This window comes from Centruroides sculpturatus, unplaced genomic scaffold, assembly GCF_000671375.1.
Source record: "Centruroides sculpturatus isolate CEXI.00-Female unplaced genomic scaffold, Cexi_2.0 scaffold315, whole genome shotgun sequence".
Classification (NCBI taxonomy): Eukaryota; Metazoa; Arthropoda; class Arachnida; order Scorpiones; family Buthidae; genus Centruroides; species Centruroides sculpturatus.
Genome location: NW_019384544.1, coordinates 627,572 through 647,335, shown reverse-complemented (window position 1 = coordinate 647,335; position 19,764 = coordinate 627,572). Strand labels below are relative to the sequence as shown.

The following is a 19,764-nucleotide window of genomic DNA, read 5'->3' as shown; positions in this document are numbered from 1 at the left end:
TTATATCTTATTTAATTTAATTAACTTTTATACCACTAAGTATATTATATTTAAAACTTGTCTTAAAAATTATAAACATTTTAAATAATTTTATTATATTAAATCATCATTAAAAAAAAAAAAAAAATGTAAATTTAATAACGATAATATTAACTACGTTCGAAGCCGACAGGTGTCATCTCGGTGGCGGCGCATTCGCGAATAACTCGAAAGGTTTTATTTTTTTTTTTATTTCGCGACGAAAGCCGCCGCAGTGACGTCACGAAAATAGACCCACGCCTTTGTTGTCGGTCACGTGATCATAACCCGCAATCGTAGGTAAGAAGGAAGAGCTTACTGTTCGGTGGTCGAGCGTAAAAGATGGCAGTGGGAGAAATAAATTGCGAAGGTGGTTGAAACATCTGGATGTGAAAATCCATTGGATTAATTCACAATAATGTGTGATGATACAAGTGTCAAGGTTGTTGTAAGGTAAGTTCGTATTATTCTCGGTTCCTTATAACAACGCGGAGATAATTAATTAACGTCTAATCAAACAATCGCTTTTTTTTTAAATTGTTTTAAGTGCAATTTTTAAAATTTATTTTATATTTTTCATTTATTATTTAACTTATAATTATGCCATAAAAAAATTAATAATAAAAAATAAAAACTAGAGGATAAAATATTGACCGGTATCGCTTGGGAAATGACTGTAAATATTTTCCCCACTTAATTTACCTGTCATTTTATATATTTAAATATACTGTACGTATTTATAAATATTTTCTCCTGTTAAAAAACAATGTGGCGGTGTTTAAAATTACGGAATTGTGCGACAAAAATCACAGAAGTGCGCCCGTTGTAACGACTTTTTTCCCCCCTTTTCACAATTATAAATTAGTTTTTTGGGGGCGAAATTAATTAGAATTTCTCGTAAGAAAAGTATAATAATATACAGAAAAATCACGCGAAAAGTTATAATAAATTTCGGGAAATCATACCCGAACCAATATAGTCGACCCCCCTATAACACTGTTATTTAATTATTCCGTTTTATATGAATTCCATGTTGTACGAGTCACTTAAATTTTACAAATACGTGTGCCCGGCTGTGAACGGCTCACGTATTTATAAAATCTAAGTGACTCGTACAACATGGAATTCATATAAAACAGAAAAATCAACAGTATTATAGGGGGGTCGACTTGTATTTTCTTCCTATTCGCTATATTTTATGGGAATTTTTTCCATTGATTTGTATTGTTTACAGTATTTTACTCGTTAATTTTAGTATCTAAACATCGATAAAATCTTAAACAATTTATTATATTAATAGATAAATATTACGGAAGAATTTTTTTTTTCGACGATCGATAGACATTTTTCTTCTCTTTTTATATGGTTTATCGTCGCAGCGATATTGATTTACATTGAGAACGTTATATGCCTTTTCTCTCTTCTATCCAGACATTAAAAGTTTGATTTTTCTCCTTCTCCCCTTATATAAATAACCGTTATTTCATTAAATAATACCTTTAAATTTCGATGAATTAATAAATGAAGTAAACATTCCTACAGCTTATATAATATAATACGTAAACTCCCCTCCTCGTTTTATAATAATACCGAAGCGTGATGTATAATTGTTGATGCCGTCGTTGCTTGAATCGATGGTCAAGTACGTTTGAAATTTTGTTACCTTGAGAGTCGAGACGTGACAAAAGCAACAAATCTTCAAGGTAATCCACGTAAAAAACTAGTCTATTTTTCTATAAAAATGGCAATGTTAGAATCTCATTAAGGAATTATCCATTCTGGGCATACTTTACACATAGAGATGATATCACAGAACTCGTATATTTGAGTGAACATCGAAAAATATAGTTATGAAGTCATTAAATTATATGACAAAATACCTAGAAAAAAGAAATAACGTGCTTATTATTTAATAGACGAAAACACGTACTCGAATATATTTCAAAGGAAGAATAATAATAATATAATTATGTATAATTTTATAAACTATTAAACTCCCTTCCAGTAAAAAAAAAATATTATGTAATTATAATTATAATGGGTAACAGATTTATCATTAGTTTTAATGCTTCGAGACTATCATTAAGAGTTATTACGCTTGGTTATAATAATAATAATAATAATAATACATTTTTCTTAGAATTTGTTGGCTGTAAATAGACAAATGATGTCGTTTAAAATTTAAAAAAAAAAAAAAAACACAAAAAGGGGGTGAAATTAAAGAAAGATAACACCGTAGAACAGATTTCAAAACGAATCTTAAATGTCCCTGAGAAAATTTAATTGAATTTTTAATTTAAATAATTGAATAAATTTCTTCAAAAGTGCCGTGATGGAGAATAATTGAATATAACTTTGACCATGTTCTCTCTCAGAAAAGAATTATTATATATATATAAATACATTCTGTTATATTCTAAATGCCATCTTTTAAAACCATCGTCTAGCAAATAGAATAGGATCTATTTGCTTGTTAATATTGGAGACACTTTAATCAGGATATTCCAATTTCGACTTCGATAATTGAGTACTCTGTCTCGTTTTTCTTTTCTTTTTTATGCTTTAAAAATTGACATGGATAGAAAGCAGTATCCTCAGTACTGTACTGTACATATTGATCTGTATCGTAGCAACGACTAACAATGGATTGTCGCCTGAATGGCGAGAAATTATATGAAAGTGGCTAAACATTTAGTTAACGTCTTCCTTCTTTTCTTTTTTTTTTTTTTAAATACAATAGACTAGTTGCAATTTGAACATTGGATAATCAAGTGAAAGCCCAGTTCATTTCTGCTTTAATTAGTTATATCCCGGTGGAAGAGGATATTAAACTGACTACAATTATCGAATTAGTTCTTCAGTTTGGTCTATACCTGACTAGATATAGGCCTATTTATTCTCAATTTATTTATGTTTTTTTTTAAATAAATATTTAAATGTAACCTTCGTTTAGAGGGGTGTGGTAAAATTCTTTACAATATTTATTCGTTGGAAGAGTTCATTACGGTCACTGCTAAGGTGTGGTTGGTCGGAAGAGAAGGAATTCTCTTCGATTTTGTATAGAAATAAGGTACAGTACGTTATTGAATTTATAAGAGGTTCGCCGGCTACAATTTGTCATCCGCGGTTTATAGTGGATATGTGGTGACGTTTGGGAAATTATTCGAAGAATTGTGTGTTAAATGTAAATAGTTTTTTAAATAAAAATTACTTCCAATACTTCCAATAGAAATATCGAGGTTGTCTAGTCTTATATGTAATTTGATCCGAAATTGGCGCCCCGGGTTTCCTTATTGAGGTAAAGAATTGTAGGCTACCTCCAACCGAGCCTTATTATATTCCTCATCATTCACTTTCCCCCGTGCTGATTACATAGTACGAAGCCGCAGAAAATAGGTCCGATGCAGTTTTAGAAAAGCCAACGTTCCAATTCCCCCCCCTCCCGAGGGACGACGATCCAAATATTCGATTAAGGTGCTACAATACATTTTATAGACCTATATATAAAGAAATATTTAAAACAAGTAGTTAAAAGAGATAAGACGAATCGTAACAACACTTCCTCGTTTACTGTACGTCCCACGTGTTAAATTGTAAGAATGTTCGACACACCTGTGTATTATGTATGAAACACAAAAAGTATCACGTGATTAAACAGTACACGGGGTCATTAGAGTAAACAGTCTTGCACGACTCTTTAGTGTTTTTCGTATACGGTTACGTCACAATTGCAATCGTTTCCATAATTAACCATAAAAGGTATCCATATGCTAAACTCGTTTCTAGTTTCTTACGTTTCGTAAGCTATAAAAATGGCTGTTTTTTGCATTGTAAAAAAAAAAGGAAAAGAAAAAAAAATAATATAATTTATTTAGAAAAAGACAGTGTAATTTTTATTCTTTTATTTGTTTTAATATTTAAAATGTCGCCTATAATAACTGTATAGGAGGAAGTAACTTATTGTCAGAAACTGTACACCTGTTTCGCTGTATTATGTGCTCGGCATACTAACAGATTTATTATTATAATTTAGCGATAATTTTATTTAAATTACTCGAATAACTTATTAAAATACGAAAATTATTTTCTTTATAAAACGTTTTGTAAACACAGATGTAAATATTGTTCCATAACAATAGGCCTATATGAATGTGAATATGGGAATTTTTATTAAGATTTTTTCTTCTTTTTTTTTAATAGAAAATCTTATCGAAAATGTATCTAAACTTATTCATGAAATTCTAAATTTATTTATTAAATTTTAATTAAAAATAAAGAGAAGATTGAAAACACTTTTATCATTTTCAACGGATTATGATGGAAGGATAATAATATAATAATACAATTTTATAGAGTGGTTAAATTAAATGGTAACAAAAACTCATTAAAATTGAAGGAACACTTTAAAAAACCGGAAAATATACTATTATTTTGAATTGACTGCTTCCATTGATAAATTATATTGCGATGACAGATTATATAGAATGGGTGGAGATAGTTTTTTTTTTATCTCTATACAACGTTTGAATTGTTTTTTTAATGTATATATTATTGTTCCAATTGTTATTACAATATATACATTGTTTAATAGTATATAAAAGTTAATTAGGCTTATATATATATTTTTTTACAATTATTTTAATATATATATATAAGTTTCATTTTTATATTATCGTATGTATGGAAGAAAGTAAATATCAGTCGACCCCCCTATAACACTGTCGATAATTCCGTTTTATATGAATTTCATGTTGTACGAGTCACTTAGATTTTACAAATACGTGTGCCGGGTCGCGAATGGCTCACGTATTTGTAAAATCTAAGTGACTCGTACAACATGGAATTCATATAAAACGGAATTATCGACAGTGTTATAGGGGGGGTCGATTTGTAATATCTTGTAAATAGCCTAAAAATATAAGAAAATATGCACGTTGTATTATGTTTTTATTAACATTAACACTCTCCAAGACGGGCTTATAAATTTTTATTATTTTATAAATACTTAAACACAGAGAGGATAGAAAATTTATTTATTTATTTATTTATTTAAATCCATGCAAAGTCCTTGTCTATCACAAAATTACCCTTTCTGTCTTCTTATAAGTTTTTTGCTCTCGCTATTCAAGTCTACGCCTCTGTAGGCGTAAAGGCGTTTTACATCCACCTTTATTTTCATCCTGTGTCTTGCGTAGGGCGAAATTCGTGTTCTTCTTGTCAAACCCACAGTTTGAAAATATTTTATATGTGGTAAATATAATGCACCAACTCTGAAACAGATTTTTAATTTACGCATTGGGGGAAGTTAAACCAAATGTGTATAGAAACAATACGGATGTTTTATGCAAATCTATGTTCGTTTGCTTTGTTTTAAATGCCTCCTTTATGTTTCTTATAACTAAATTGTTATGACTATTGCTTACTAATTTGTGGTGTCCGAAAGAGATTTTGGCATGTAATTTTTACTTTCTCCGATTGTTATATATAACGGAGGGAAAGTGTGGCCATAGGACCTACCAAGACTTTTACATTTTTGGACTTAGGACACATTGAAACGTCAAGAAATGCAAAAAAAAATTCGGGGGTAATTCTGTACGTATGGATATTTGTGCGGCACGATTTCGTTCGCTCTCTTTGAAGCTCAATAACTCCTGTACCTTTTGTCAAAAATCTCTGAAATTTTGCATGGAGGTTCGTGTGTTAGGAGGATTGATTCTATTAAATTTTGGCGATTAAAGATCGAGGGGGTGGAGAGATAATTGGGATCGCGTGTATCTCCAGTAGGGTCGGACTTAATGACGATTTTACTCGTTATTAGCATTTATAATTTTTTATAAAACCCATTCTTACCCTTAAAATTAAACTTTTTGCCATTTTATAATAGTTAAAAATATAAAAAGTTTTAAAAATAAAATATGATAACAGATGGTGCCACCAAATGTTGCCCGGGAAAGTCAAGCAACTCGTTGCTGGATTTTTTTTTTAAAGAATATATTTAATTGAAATTTTTAAAAGAAAGTATTACAGAAACTCGCATCTGGCATTTACGAATGTAAAATAAAAATTCTTTTAAAATTTCTATTATTATTATTTTTTATTATTATTATTAATGGAACTTTTGAATGATAGATTGTTCATTGATTTAAAGTCGTATCTTTCAAATATTTCTTACCAAAAAATGCATTTTAATCTTCACTATTTTCAAACTTCTACGTCAATTTTTTATGTCCTTACGTTAGAAAAATACGTTAGAAAAATCGAACGTGTTTTTCCAATGGTCATATACAAATTGTATGAAGAGAAATGCGTACGAATTATAAATTTTATATAAAAACAACAAAAAAATATACTTTTTATATAGATTTTATCGTAATTGAAAATGCTAAATAGATGAAATTTATTTAATAAAAGTAATACACCAATAGAAACGACTCAAAAGAAAGGGGGGAGAAAACCCCGAAGTTTACAAATAGTGTCTGAATTAAGTAATTTATTTTTAACATTACAAGCATTTATAATACTTTTTCTTAGAAATTTTTAAAAGAATTAAATAATGTATCTTTGTAGAATTACTTTTTATTCTTTATATTACTCTAGTTTTATGTTATAATACACAGCAAAACGTGTAAAAATTCGGTGCGGTGTTATAAACACTTGTTATTAAAATTTCACACTAGAACGTGATATTTTTAATGATAACTTTTAAAATTTTAGGAAACGATTGAATATCCAACTTCCTGTTCGTTGGCACGTTACTGAATTACTAATTAATACGTTGTATGGCATCGATTTTTCTGTAAAGAACAAGTATTTTAAATTAATTTTAATTAATATTAACTCTCTTAATTACCTATTTTTATAGCTAAAACAATTAATTCTAAATATAGAAATAAAAATAATCTGGATAATTACTTAGGTCCTTCCAATAGTGATATTTCTAGTCGAAAATTAATTAAATTGACCTACTAGATACTACGTATATTGCTAGATGATTTGTATTCTTTGTTTACTCAAAGAATACAAATTATCTAGCAATATACTTGTGTTGTTATGAAGACTGTAAAGGTAAAAATACCATCAAAGCTATGGTGTAAAGAACAAGTGACACAGTGTACGGTTCTCTTTTCAATAGAAGAAGAAGAAGAGGTGGTACTGTACCATGCCTTGGCTAGAATAAAGACTACAAAAATAAATGTACTTTTCTGTTAGCCATAAAATATCTATAAAGCGGGAAAATAAAACAGAATTATAATCCAGTACATTTATTATAGTTAACCATGCAACGCAAGAATAAATTGAATCGAAAGACACCGGAAAGAATATTTTAAACAAGAAAATAAGATTGCCAAATTGAAAAATAAATAAGCTATTTTTAAACTATAGTTTATCATAGAATAATTTGTAAAATGAAATATAAAGAATCGATTGGCGAAGATTGAAATTTCTATCACGTATGCCATTTTGAATAGTAAGATGGACACTCGACAATGCTACAGTTTCTCTATTAAAATTCGTTTATTTATTGTTATAAATTCATTTTTTTCAGTAAATAAATATTTATTAATATTTAATTAAGTTTATTCTTTGAAGTAATTATTAAAATAAATGAATTTATTTGAGTTTTTTTTTCTACATACCCTCACCCTCCAGAATGTTAAAAGTTTTGGTAAACGTATTCATTTATATATTCAAATATATATTTTAAGTGAATTATTAATATATAATTCTGTCGAAGTATCGATTCATTTTTGATTGTTTCATAAACATTTCATTTACGATTCAAAGTAATTGTTTACTATTAATTATAACGGATTGCCTGAACGTGGCTAATGAAGTATATTAGTGTTTCTGCACGAGTAATGAAAAGTTCAATGGATTGTGGACTAAAAATATAGTTTGAACCAATTTATTAATTCATAAAACATCGTTCTGCTATGGTAAAAACTGATTTGTATAAGACTATTAGCGATAGAAAGGATACTTCTCAATTAGTCCTATTCTGAAGGTGCAGAAAGAACGATCAACGATCGATCGTGATTGATCTGTGCTGCTTCTCACACGTAATGTGACGCTTAATTAGCAGCATATTACACTTTAAGTGCCATCAAACCACACTAAGTGCCCCAAAAATGAAACTGATTTATCGTTGTTTGAAGCGCCAAAAGTACCACAATGGTACGTTTCGCAGTTAGATTAATGTTTACGTTATATACACAGCAATAATTTTAATGAATAAGGTATAAATTATAGAATGAGATTTACAATTTTACATTAAAAACATTATAATTTTAAAAATAATAATAATACGCAACGTATTTAAATAATGAGATTTCTTGTGTTCGCTCGTATTAATTTAATTGCTCCACCATAAAAAGTAAATGTTTTGAAATTTGAATTATTTATATTATAAATTTTAAAAGCTGGCGATATGCCGAGGTTAGCAGAGATAAATACATTAAAAAAAAGAAAATTTGTAATTTCGAATGTCGACTTTATTACAGATGTCATCGCATAAATAACCTCCACGAATAGTTACAAAGAACTTGTTTGGCAAAAATCCAGTTTTATGAAAATCTAATGACTTTTTTTCTTATAAAATTTTGTGGGTATTTATTTATATTCTTGAAACTTTTCGATATGAAACTTCTCATTACTCGTCGCATTTATCCTATTACCAATGATAAGTCATGGTGTTGACTGATTGATTCTCTAGCTCAACATTGAAGTAACATTTAGAATATAATAGTGAGGTTGCGGCCGAAGTTTTCATCTCTAAAACGTGAACGTCGAACGTCGAGCGCTGCTTACAAGATAGCTGCCTCGACGTTCGACGTTCACGTTTTAGAGATGCAAACTTCGGCCGCAACCTCTCTCAATTATTACTTTAGAAAACTTGAAGTTTTGTTATCGGATATTTGCATTTAAAATTTTAAACTAAGCTTAAATGTGAAGTGAAATATAAGCATTTTTGGTGCTGATACAGCTAATAAAAATCGAACGTGTAACCTATAACGAGCGCATTAAAAATTCTGCTGATTATATTATTATTATATCACAGATTTATTTATTTATTTAAATGAATATTTAAATATTCCATATATTGACTTTTATTCTGTATAAAATACCTACATATTTCTAAAAGTAGAACGTAAAAACACGTTATCTTTATAAGGGAGTATAGAGATTTATGTGTTAATTCATCTATATTCCAAGCTAGAAAAACATTTACATTTGTCAATATTTTATAAACCTTTTGCAATATTCAAGTCATTTTTTAAAGGCTTTTACCGTATGAATAGATAATGTTTATCACGAAATAATTATTTATTTTATGATTAGATTAATAAAATCTATTAATAATTTCTAACAGCTCTATTTAATTTTATAACAACATTTATTATCACGTCAATCAAATAGGATTTTTGTAAGATTTATTAATACCTTTTAGGTCGTTGACTTGTAGTAATTTCTTCTTATCTTTTACTATTTCATTGTCAGTTTTACGATGCAGTCTAGCAAATAGTTATTTCCGAATAAGCTCTGGACATTTATTTACGACAAAAGATAATTCGCTGAAAGTTAAAAATCATGTAATGGTAATATTTATAGTCTTAGACACAAAATTAAAAGAATAAATAAATGAATCCGTCTATAAAAATTCAATAAAAATCTAATTCTTCCTTGTAAAATGTAAAAAAGAAGAATAACTTTTGTATAGAATAATTTGCATAAATTGTTCTCTGGTGTTGGAATTTACTATAAAATAATTTTCTATACTATAAGATTAATCTATAAATTGATTCGTAATTAAATTATATCAATTAATTGTATATAAATTGATTTTATAAATGATTTGATATCAAAGCGCATTGAACTATTCTCATTAGAAAAACTTGAATAGGACTAAGAAGTCATCAGTTCTATTGACTACAATAAAACACGAACTACTTGAACATTTATAGAAAATCGAATTGGATTCCAGCTCAGAAGTCATTTCGTTTTGATCTGTATAAGCCAGGTTGAGGCCGAAGTTTTCATCTGTAAAACGTGAACGTCGAACGTCGAGGCCGCTATCTTATAAACAGCGCTCGACGTTCGACGTTCACGTTTCACAGATGAAAAACTTCGGCCGCAATCTCGCTTAAATACTTTTTATCTTTAAAAGAATCTTTTGTTTTACTGACGTTTTAGATTAATCTACAATCAGATAATAAATAACACTGGAGTTTCTAGTTATTTTTTTTTAATAAATTGCTATAAATTCCGTCAGAAATTACTTACAGATAAGAATATGGTCGTTATAATTCATCCTCGTATGAAAGGTGCTTTGAATGGAATATAATTGCAATCGATTTGGTATTGTCAGCCTATATAAGAGTCAATTAATTGTTCGTATTTAAAATTTAATTGTCAGGCCATATATAATTTAAAAATCAATACTTTCGAATGAATATTTTTTTTCATTTATAATACATTCTTGTACACGATTTGATATTTTTAATTAATTAAATTTAAATCCGTTATTTATTTAATTACAAAATTCTATTTATAATACATAAATAAGTAGTTCCTTGTAGATATTTAGAAATAAATGGTTTATTATATCAAAAATCAAGCTTCTGTTATACGTAGTAAGATATAGAGAAGATATACTNATAATTGTTTATAATTGTGTCAGTCAATAGGAGAATTTATAAATTAAATCTATTGAAAATCATCCTCTTTGAATGGCAGGAATTGTGTTTAAATAATTTATTTGTATTATTATTATTTTATTGTTCGGGAAAGTAATACAATAGTAAATAATTATATTTTCCTATTTGGAAAATATACTTTTGTTCAAATTAAACATGCTTTTAAACGATGATTTATTAACAAAGGATCACGAATAGAATAATTTTGTTTTATTCGCCCACCTGTGTGTCTTTATTGCTCTATAAATATATTAAATCGGCTATAATTTCCTATCTAATCTGCTACTGATAAAATGCTACAATCAAATCAATAAATTTATATGTTTGAATTAGATACACAAGCTGTATTTATGGAGGCTTAACTTATAAGTTGTATTGCTATTACTGCGGCCCGAATTATTTATTTAATTACAAAATTCTATTTATAATACATAAATAAGTAGTTCCTTGTAGATATTTAGAAATAAATGGTTTATTATATCAAAAATCAAGCTTCTGTTATACGTAGTAAGATATAGAGAAGATAGACTATATAAATATGGCTGTCATCGATCTTTAAAATTGTCTGCAATATATCTGTCTTTCGCATTGAATCATTTAAACATTATTTTAAAAAGTTTTATACGCTATCATTTTATTATTATTATTATTATTATTATTATCGCGCTTTTAACTCATTTCTGATAAGTTTTATACTGTTAAATGGTGTGTAACTGTGATAAAAGTATTATTTTCTTTTAGTTTTACAATCAAAAGAAATGTATATAGGTTTAATTTGAAACAGAAATTCTTCTACCTGCTGATTACAAAGAGATTTATCATAAAATCAATGTAGAAATGATCAATGGAGCGTAATATTTTTTATTTCGTATGGGGGAATTGTAACAATAAAATTTTACTTACAGTACATGTATATTTTTTAAACCAATATAAAAATCTTTTATGCTTTATTACATAAAAATTCTAGAGGGAATTCTAGGGGTTGTTGTCTTCGGGAATTCCGGTGTTTTCTCCATATCCACGTCGAAAGTTATTATAATTCGTTATATATATCAAACATTACATTATATATATGTATATATTAATTAGATAAAGTATTGCAATTTATCTTTGTTGTGTCTTTAAAATGATATTTTTTTAAAGACACTTGGAAATGCTAGTCTGAGTAAACACGTACGATTACGATTCAGACAAAATACCTTCGGTGCATTAAAATAATAATATAAAATTCTCATTGCGTGTTTGTTGCAGTTATCCCAACAAGAAAACATTATTCATTGAACATGGAATATATATATATATATATTTTATTTTTATGATAACTTAGACACAGCTGCTCTTTAAAATACAGTATATATATATATTTTATTTTTATGATAACTTAGACACAGCTGCTCTTTAAAATACAGTATATATATATATTTTATTTTATTTACATTCACATTTCGCCTTTATGGGAAAATGACTCGCAAAACACTTCATAACCGATCGTAACATTAGAGTTTGCGGCCGACGTTTCCATCGGGAAAACGTGTACGTCGGACGTTCAGCGCCTCATTCCTGTAAGCCTAGAAGTTTGACAACGGCGTTTGGAACGTCGAGCTTGATTCCACTGACGTTCCAAACGCCATTGTCAAACTTCTAGGCTTACAGGAATGCGGCGCTGAACGTCCGACGTACACGTTTTCCCGATGTAAACGTCGGCCGCAACCTCATAAAGAAGATGGTTGAACTTATCAAGCATTTATTGAAACGATAAGCACATTGTTGTTAAGTGTTCACAATATTTATTTTTACTGAAAATAAATAATCCCAACGAAGCCGACATACTTTTGATTTCAATGTTTTCGATTGAAATTAATAAATTATATTTTAAAAAAGATAATTTTTATTTAAAATACTGTACAACTATAATAATAATCAAACGTTTTTTCGAAAAAAGTACAAAATTCATCATTTTATTTTCAACTAGCTGCAAGGACCCGCTTCACTGGGCAAGAAGTAACGATAGTGAAGATTAAGATAATTACATTATAGTCAATCTTACCCGTTTTCACAGAATGCAAGAATTATGTCCCCCGTTTCCAGACTAATTAGAGAATTTTTACGTTTAGTCAAACGAACTATTTTCAATTTGGTCAATTTTCTGGAACGTTTGCAATCGTTCTATAATCGAACCAATTCGAATTTAAAACGGTTCGAACATTTTTTAAATCGAAATAGAAAATCTTCGAAGTCAACCACTTTAAGCCCCCATATCTCCCGCACCCTTATAGCTATCGAGACGCAACCGCAAACGCAAAAAACCGCCTGTAAATCTTGCATGCTGCTTTATATTAACACTTCCTTTGTTACTCAACACTTCCATTGTTGACATTTTCATTGTTAACACTTCCACTGTTAACACTTCCATTGTTAACACTTCCACTGTTAACACTTCTATTGTTGACACTTCCATTGTTACACATCTTCGAAGTCAACCACTTTCAACCCCATATCTCCCACACCCTTATAGCTATCCAGACGCAACCACCATAGTGCACAAATGGAGACTTGGGGCTACTACCACATACAAACACCATTCATGTGTGATGTGTAGTTTTGGCTAAAAAGTGAAATATAGGGATACACACGTCCATTTATTTATATATATATATAGATATAGATTTACTTGCGTTTTTACAATAATTTATCATTTCTGAAATCAATTTGTATGAATAAGTTTTTGTGTGTGTGTGTGTGTGTGTGTGTGTTTTTATTGAATAAATAAAAACAGCACATTATTTTGCTATCTTAATTACATTGTTCTTCATCAGAATCACTACATATATTGTATACAAATTACATAGCCTTTATGTGTTGTAATTTATTCCATGTAGCTGCTAGGATATGAGGGATCTGAATTCAAATCCGACCTTTTAGTTTCGACAATAATTATTTTATAGTTTACATAAGTGAGTTAAGCCGGAAAAATTCCTCAATTTTCATCCTCCCTCGCTGATCTCACTGCGTCACTGATGCTAATCTGTTGTACGCTTCTTACAAAAATACCAGCGTAGTTTTTCTCGGATTTTCTTGCATTATGAAATCAATAAATTGGGCTCTGCGTGGAAATATATTCAGTCATTAAATATTTTTATGCAAATAAATGTAATTGCAATTCAGACAGTTTCTAAAAAAGAAATCCATACAAACAATTATTTTCAATTTTACTCTAAAAGATAACAGAAGACACTTAAAAATAATTGCATATACTGTAGTAATATTTGTATGCATAATCTTAGTTGAGAAGTTTTGTAGTGACAACTGCAAATTTATAATTTAATTTAATTACTTGATCAATAAGCATAACACTTCCTATTTTAATCAGTTTTAGGAACTTAGCTTTACTTTTGAAATGTTTTCTTGTTTTAATTTGTGAATAAATATATTGAAAATGTTTACCCAATTTCTTTGTTATATTTCACAATAAAACATTGATTTGTCATGTTTTTTACAGTTTATTACATACGATGTCACGCTTATATTGTCAAACATTGATAACTTTATTTAACTACATAAAATTATCATAAAATAAGTGATAAAGTAATTTACATCTTTAAATGAATTTAATAGTTTTACCCTTGAAATTTAAATAGTTGAAGAGTTTCGATATAAATGGATATTTTAATTCTACAAGCTACTTCGTGTAGTTAATGACTATTGTATTTAACAACAATAGAAATTTTTTATTGCCTTTTCACTGTTAAAGTGTAGTCTCATCTGTGGTGAAGAACAGATGAACTGATGCAGTTTCTAAACAATTCAAATATACAACTAAAATGATAGAATTATTGTAATATTTTTCTTAAAAAACATCATATATTTATCACATCTATCCAATCTATTTGAAGAGTCCATGCATATCGGTGCAGATTCGCTCCAACTAACTCGGTGTGCCGTGAAGCCATTCTAAGTGAGCAGCAAGATGAATAAAAACATTAAAGCGACAAAATTTCATTCGACCAGCTTTCACTGATGTTCACTTTCGCCATTAATGATTAAAAAAAATTAGTCTATTATATTTGAGTTTTATGGTTCACTTCACATCCACCGCCTCTGGGAAAAATTTCCTATTCATGCGAAAGACCTGATAAGAATGGTTTATTCTTGCTTGATACGGTTGTTATGGTACAGTACAGATGTGTCATTTAACATTCCGACCCATCGGGACCACGATCGACTTCAATTCGAGCTTTAATCTTAAGTTAATATCGACATAACAAAAATATAGATTGTCCCTAAAATTACTACAACATAGCATATGATTATTCCAGACAGCTAGAGAGATCTTGGCATTTATATTTTTACTCAAAATAACTAATGATTCAAGATTAAATTTAAAAAAAAATAATTCCAAACTATCTTTTATTCAGAAATGTTTTATATTCTTGTTTTATTTTCTATTTAATAATAGAATTGTTATTCAATTGATGTAAACATCAATTGCATAACTATTTTCCTTGTTATTTATATACTTTTTCTCTTGTTTTAATGAAGATTAAAGATAGACTAACCTTTTTCAAAACATTCCATTGGTTTGATGTTAATAGATAATTGATATAGAATTATTTATTATTAAAAATTCTAGCTAATTCAATTTTAATCAGTTATATTTACTCTGATAACATTCTCATACTTATCCAAGAAAACCAACTCAGATGGTTCAGATGTATGCAACACATTCAACCTCTAGATTCCTATTATTGGTATTAAATAGTAGGACAGAGGCAGTTTATTAAACTAAAACTCAGGAACGTAATTAAACCAATATTAGACAGAGGATAACAGATGTTATGGCAAGCCAAGAAGCTGGTTGCAATCCTGGATGGTTCCCTCAGCTACAGTAGTATGTTAGAAGTTGTCAGAGGTAGAAGGAAATGAAGATACTTCTTTCATTAGGGACTCAACCCATCAGAAAATGGTTAGGCACTTGAGGAAAATGTTACAAGAGCGTGTTTATATTTTCATAATCTTTCATTCTCTGCATCATAATTACAAGTTATACAGTACTTAATAAGATTATTATTAATTAAAAATATATACAAAACTTATTATAATTATTAACTGTTTACAGTTTTAACCGAATAATAATAGGTAAGAAAAAGAAAAATATATCCAGACAAGGCCGATAACCTAATATGATTGAAACAGAATTGTCAGATAAGCTTATATTGATCGTAAAGTATTGATATTTTAAATATTCTAGTGTCAAAGCATGCAAAAACGTAGCTATCGATTACCTCGATACTTTTTATCTTATAATATTTTATCATTTTAACAACGGCTACATTAAATTTAATTTAGAAAATTAATAAAATTATTCATTTATCTTGTATTAGAATCAGAGAAGGCAATCTTAAGAAAATGCTGTGGTATTTTCTTAAGATTGTTAATATTGTACTTTAAAAACATTGTATGTATTTTGTGTAGCTTTTATTTTGAATCTGTTAAAGGATTTAAATTTATAAGATATGTTTTATTTATCATGAAGATAATCATTTTTGGAAATTATTTTTAAAATTTTTCTTTTTTGTATTGGAATAACAAGAATTTTTTTCTTATATTAAACAAACGTTGAGATGTGCTGGGCCGATCCAAGAGTTTTTGGCGCCCCTAAATTTTTGTGCCCTACGTGACTGCCTAGTGTGCCTATAACTCGGACCAGCCTTGGAGATATGTGTAATTTGTTAAGCTATGTAATGTTTATTTTAAATTATTTCTTAATATCATAAAGAAATAACATTAAAATGCTGATGCAGGTCGTGAATATTTGGGTTATTATGTCAATGTGATGTATGTCAATGTTTATTTTAATTAATGATTCAGTCGGATAATTTCAGTGCATGGGTCGAGATGTCATTCCTTTATTCTTCATCTATTCTGGCTGACCACATTGTAGATCAAATCTGTCTGGAACAGGGAATTGTTGATGGTCATGTGGTTTTAACCTGGTTGAAAATCAATTAACTCATTCATAAATTCTTTTTATCCAACAATTAAATTGTAATGATACTGTGTAGCATCGCAATGTTATATTGTGATTCTCGGAGCATGTCTAATTGGTCACTCCTGTTATAGATTTTTGGATAACAAAATACTCATTTACTGATTGATGAATTCAAGACCGAAACTTTCTAGAAATAATCAAGTCTCATTCATTGACTCAAAAAGTTTCTTTTTGAGAATTCGAATGGAATATTGCTTTCATACTCCATCATGTATATGTGTTTCTTTGCGATGACAAGAAAAGGTATTACTAATCGGCTTTGGGTGATTTATGACAAGGGATTTATGATAAAAGCGCGAATTTGATTCATAATGAATTATTTTTCTTTCTTTCCTTCTGGCAATTCGATAACCCTATGAAACATTAAATGGAATTACATCACAATTTTTCAATTTACTTGTGTCTTCAAATTGCATTGGCCGTAATTATGACTTAGATTTATATTGAATTTTAATATTTAGCATTTCAAAATGAATAAAATGAGATAGATGATAGCTAATAAATTGAATATAGAATTTAAAATTAATTAATTTGACAGTATTTGCAACTTTTATTTAACTGGTAAACAACTGTACTCTAGGGAGAAGGGCGAACTCGGAAGTAACTAACGAGTTGCAGGTGTACTAACCTCAACAAGAGCCACAAGTTGTCGTACTCACAGGTGTAAACACGGCCTCTTTAATTTGTTACATAGCAAATCTTTTTACTAGGCCAATCATGATTCGGCTAAGCCCACAATGAGGGCCCATCCGGCCTTTAAATTTTGTTGGAAATATTTTCATAAGTTTATTGATCTCATATTTTATATACATTATATGAATGTCAACTATATATTTATGTTATATGCATATTTTTCAGGATCCGTCCACAGATCTCGAGAGAGATCATTGATATGTGCCATGTCTGCACTTCGGTTACACCACGAGAGCCACAGGTGTGGTTGGGAAAAGATAAAGCCTTTACTTACGACAATGTATTTGATATGCCATCCAATCAAGAAGATGTTTACGATACTTGTGTTAAACCGTTAGTGGAAGGGTAAGTTGATATTTATTATATTATTATTTATTACAATTAAAAAATCATTTAAATGTCAGCTGAAATTATTCAAAGCTTAAGAGTTCGTCACCAATCAATAAAATATTGATTATGAGAATATTCAAGGGAATGCTGTAAATTGAAAATTGACGCAAAAGCAAGTTGCCGTTTTGGGAGTTTTTACCTCCAAATTTAAGGGTTTTTTTCTTATCTAGAGGTAAATTTGGAGATGAGTTAAATTTAGAGGTTATAGTTCTACTATTATTTAGGTTGTTTACTCATTTTTTAAAATTCTTAATGTTTAAAACTTCTATATTTAGAGTTGCTGTTTTTTTATTTAAAGTCTACCTCCAAAAGGAGGTAAGACTTTATATAAAAAAACAGCAACACTGCATGAAAATTTGAAGAGGGGAATTTGTTTTCTTCATATTGAACAAATAAAAAATAAATTTTCATTTTATGTATTTGGTATTCGTGATTTGTAAACTTATAAGAATAATATTTAGATTAATCATCAGCTGTCAAATCATTAATGATCTTTTTTAAATAATTATTTCCTCTTAATTATCACCAAGGCAATTATTAAATAAATTATTAGGTTTAATATTGTTAATTTAACCTTTAGAATAGTCAGGTTTTAGAAATCTGTTATTATTTGGAATGCTGCCAGATTATAAAACAATTTTTTAAACTGAATAATAATTAATCATCATGATTTTTTAATTTGATTGTAATTTTTAAATTAAAATAAAAATTCATTACAATGTAAACTAATTAATTTTTTTTGTTTTAAATAGCCATTTTATTGTCAAAAAATTTAATACCTAAGATTAAATTTTAATAGGTTCTTTAATAAAATATATAAATAAATCTTCTTGTATAAAAAAAATTCAATAAAGTTATGCATAAAAATAATTGTAATGTAGCTGGAAAAATATTCAAAGCTAGATTTTTAAATATTTTTAATCTCTGATACTTTTTTTTAAAGTTTTAAAGATGAAAAATCTTAACAATATCTCGAGCTTTTTAAATTTTAAAGCGAGAGATAATATGTTCTAAATTTGTTATATAAAGTAACATTTTTATAAATTTTTAATAACTGCGTTGCATTATATTTTAATGTAAATTATAGAATAAATAAATGAAAGAATTACGCAGATATGTAAAATATTTGCAAACTTTTAAAGAGAAAATGTTTTATAGAGTAGTTATAATTTTTTAATTATTGAAAACGATTTAATATATGCAGTATAAAATGTTATCCACACCCATATAACTTAAAAATTAATATTTCATTTTATGCAGTTATTCTAATTTATTATCTCTTACATATGTATTATAATTTTATTTTATATATAATGAATGATTAACCTATATATATATTTTTTTTAATTTTATAGAAATATCATTCCAAGTTGGATAAAAAAAAATTAATTAAAAGCAAAATACATCTGGCTGTTTTAAATTAAAAAAAAATATTTATTTTCAGAACTTCATTTATTTCTTCATACCTTTTAAGTGTATTAAATTTAAAAATGTATTGGTTTCTTAATTTTTATAAATGAAAACAATTATTTGCTTTAATAAAATAAAACTTTTTAATTGATATATTTAGAAATTATTTTCTTATTATGAATCATAATGAGTTTACAATGTATATAAGAGTATACGAGTTTACGATTTAAGGTTTTGTCGGGATATATTTTGCAATTATTTCTAATAATTTTAACGATTTAACAACAGAATATTCTGTTAATATCCAATATAAATAATTATTATAAATTCATTTATTAATTTCTATTTGTATTCAATATTTATTAACTATTTTTTACAGTCTATAGTTAGATATACTAACTCCACTGTTAAACTACAGACTTTGTCTAGATTTTCTGTTCATAAAAGGCCTATATGTTCATATAAGTTTACCTAAAGATAACATTTTTGATTGATACAATCAAGAATTGT

General features: G+C 28.0%; 1 protein-coding gene across 1 annotated transcript; it reads left to right on the top strand.

Moving 5' to 3' along the window:
* The first annotated feature begins 231 nt into the window (after positions 1-231).
* On the top strand, positions 232-19,255 carry LOC111623453 (kinesin-like protein KIF21B). The gene is made up of 3 exons (XM_023366039.1): positions 232-471; positions 17,620-17,799; positions 19,200-19,255. The coding sequence occupies exons 1-3, from the start codon at positions 437-439 to the stop codon at positions 19,231-19,233; spliced, it is 249 nt and encodes an 82-aa protein (XP_023221807.1). The 5' UTR covers positions 232-436; the 3' UTR covers positions 19,234-19,255.
* Positions 19,256-19,764: the final 509 nt, after the last annotated feature.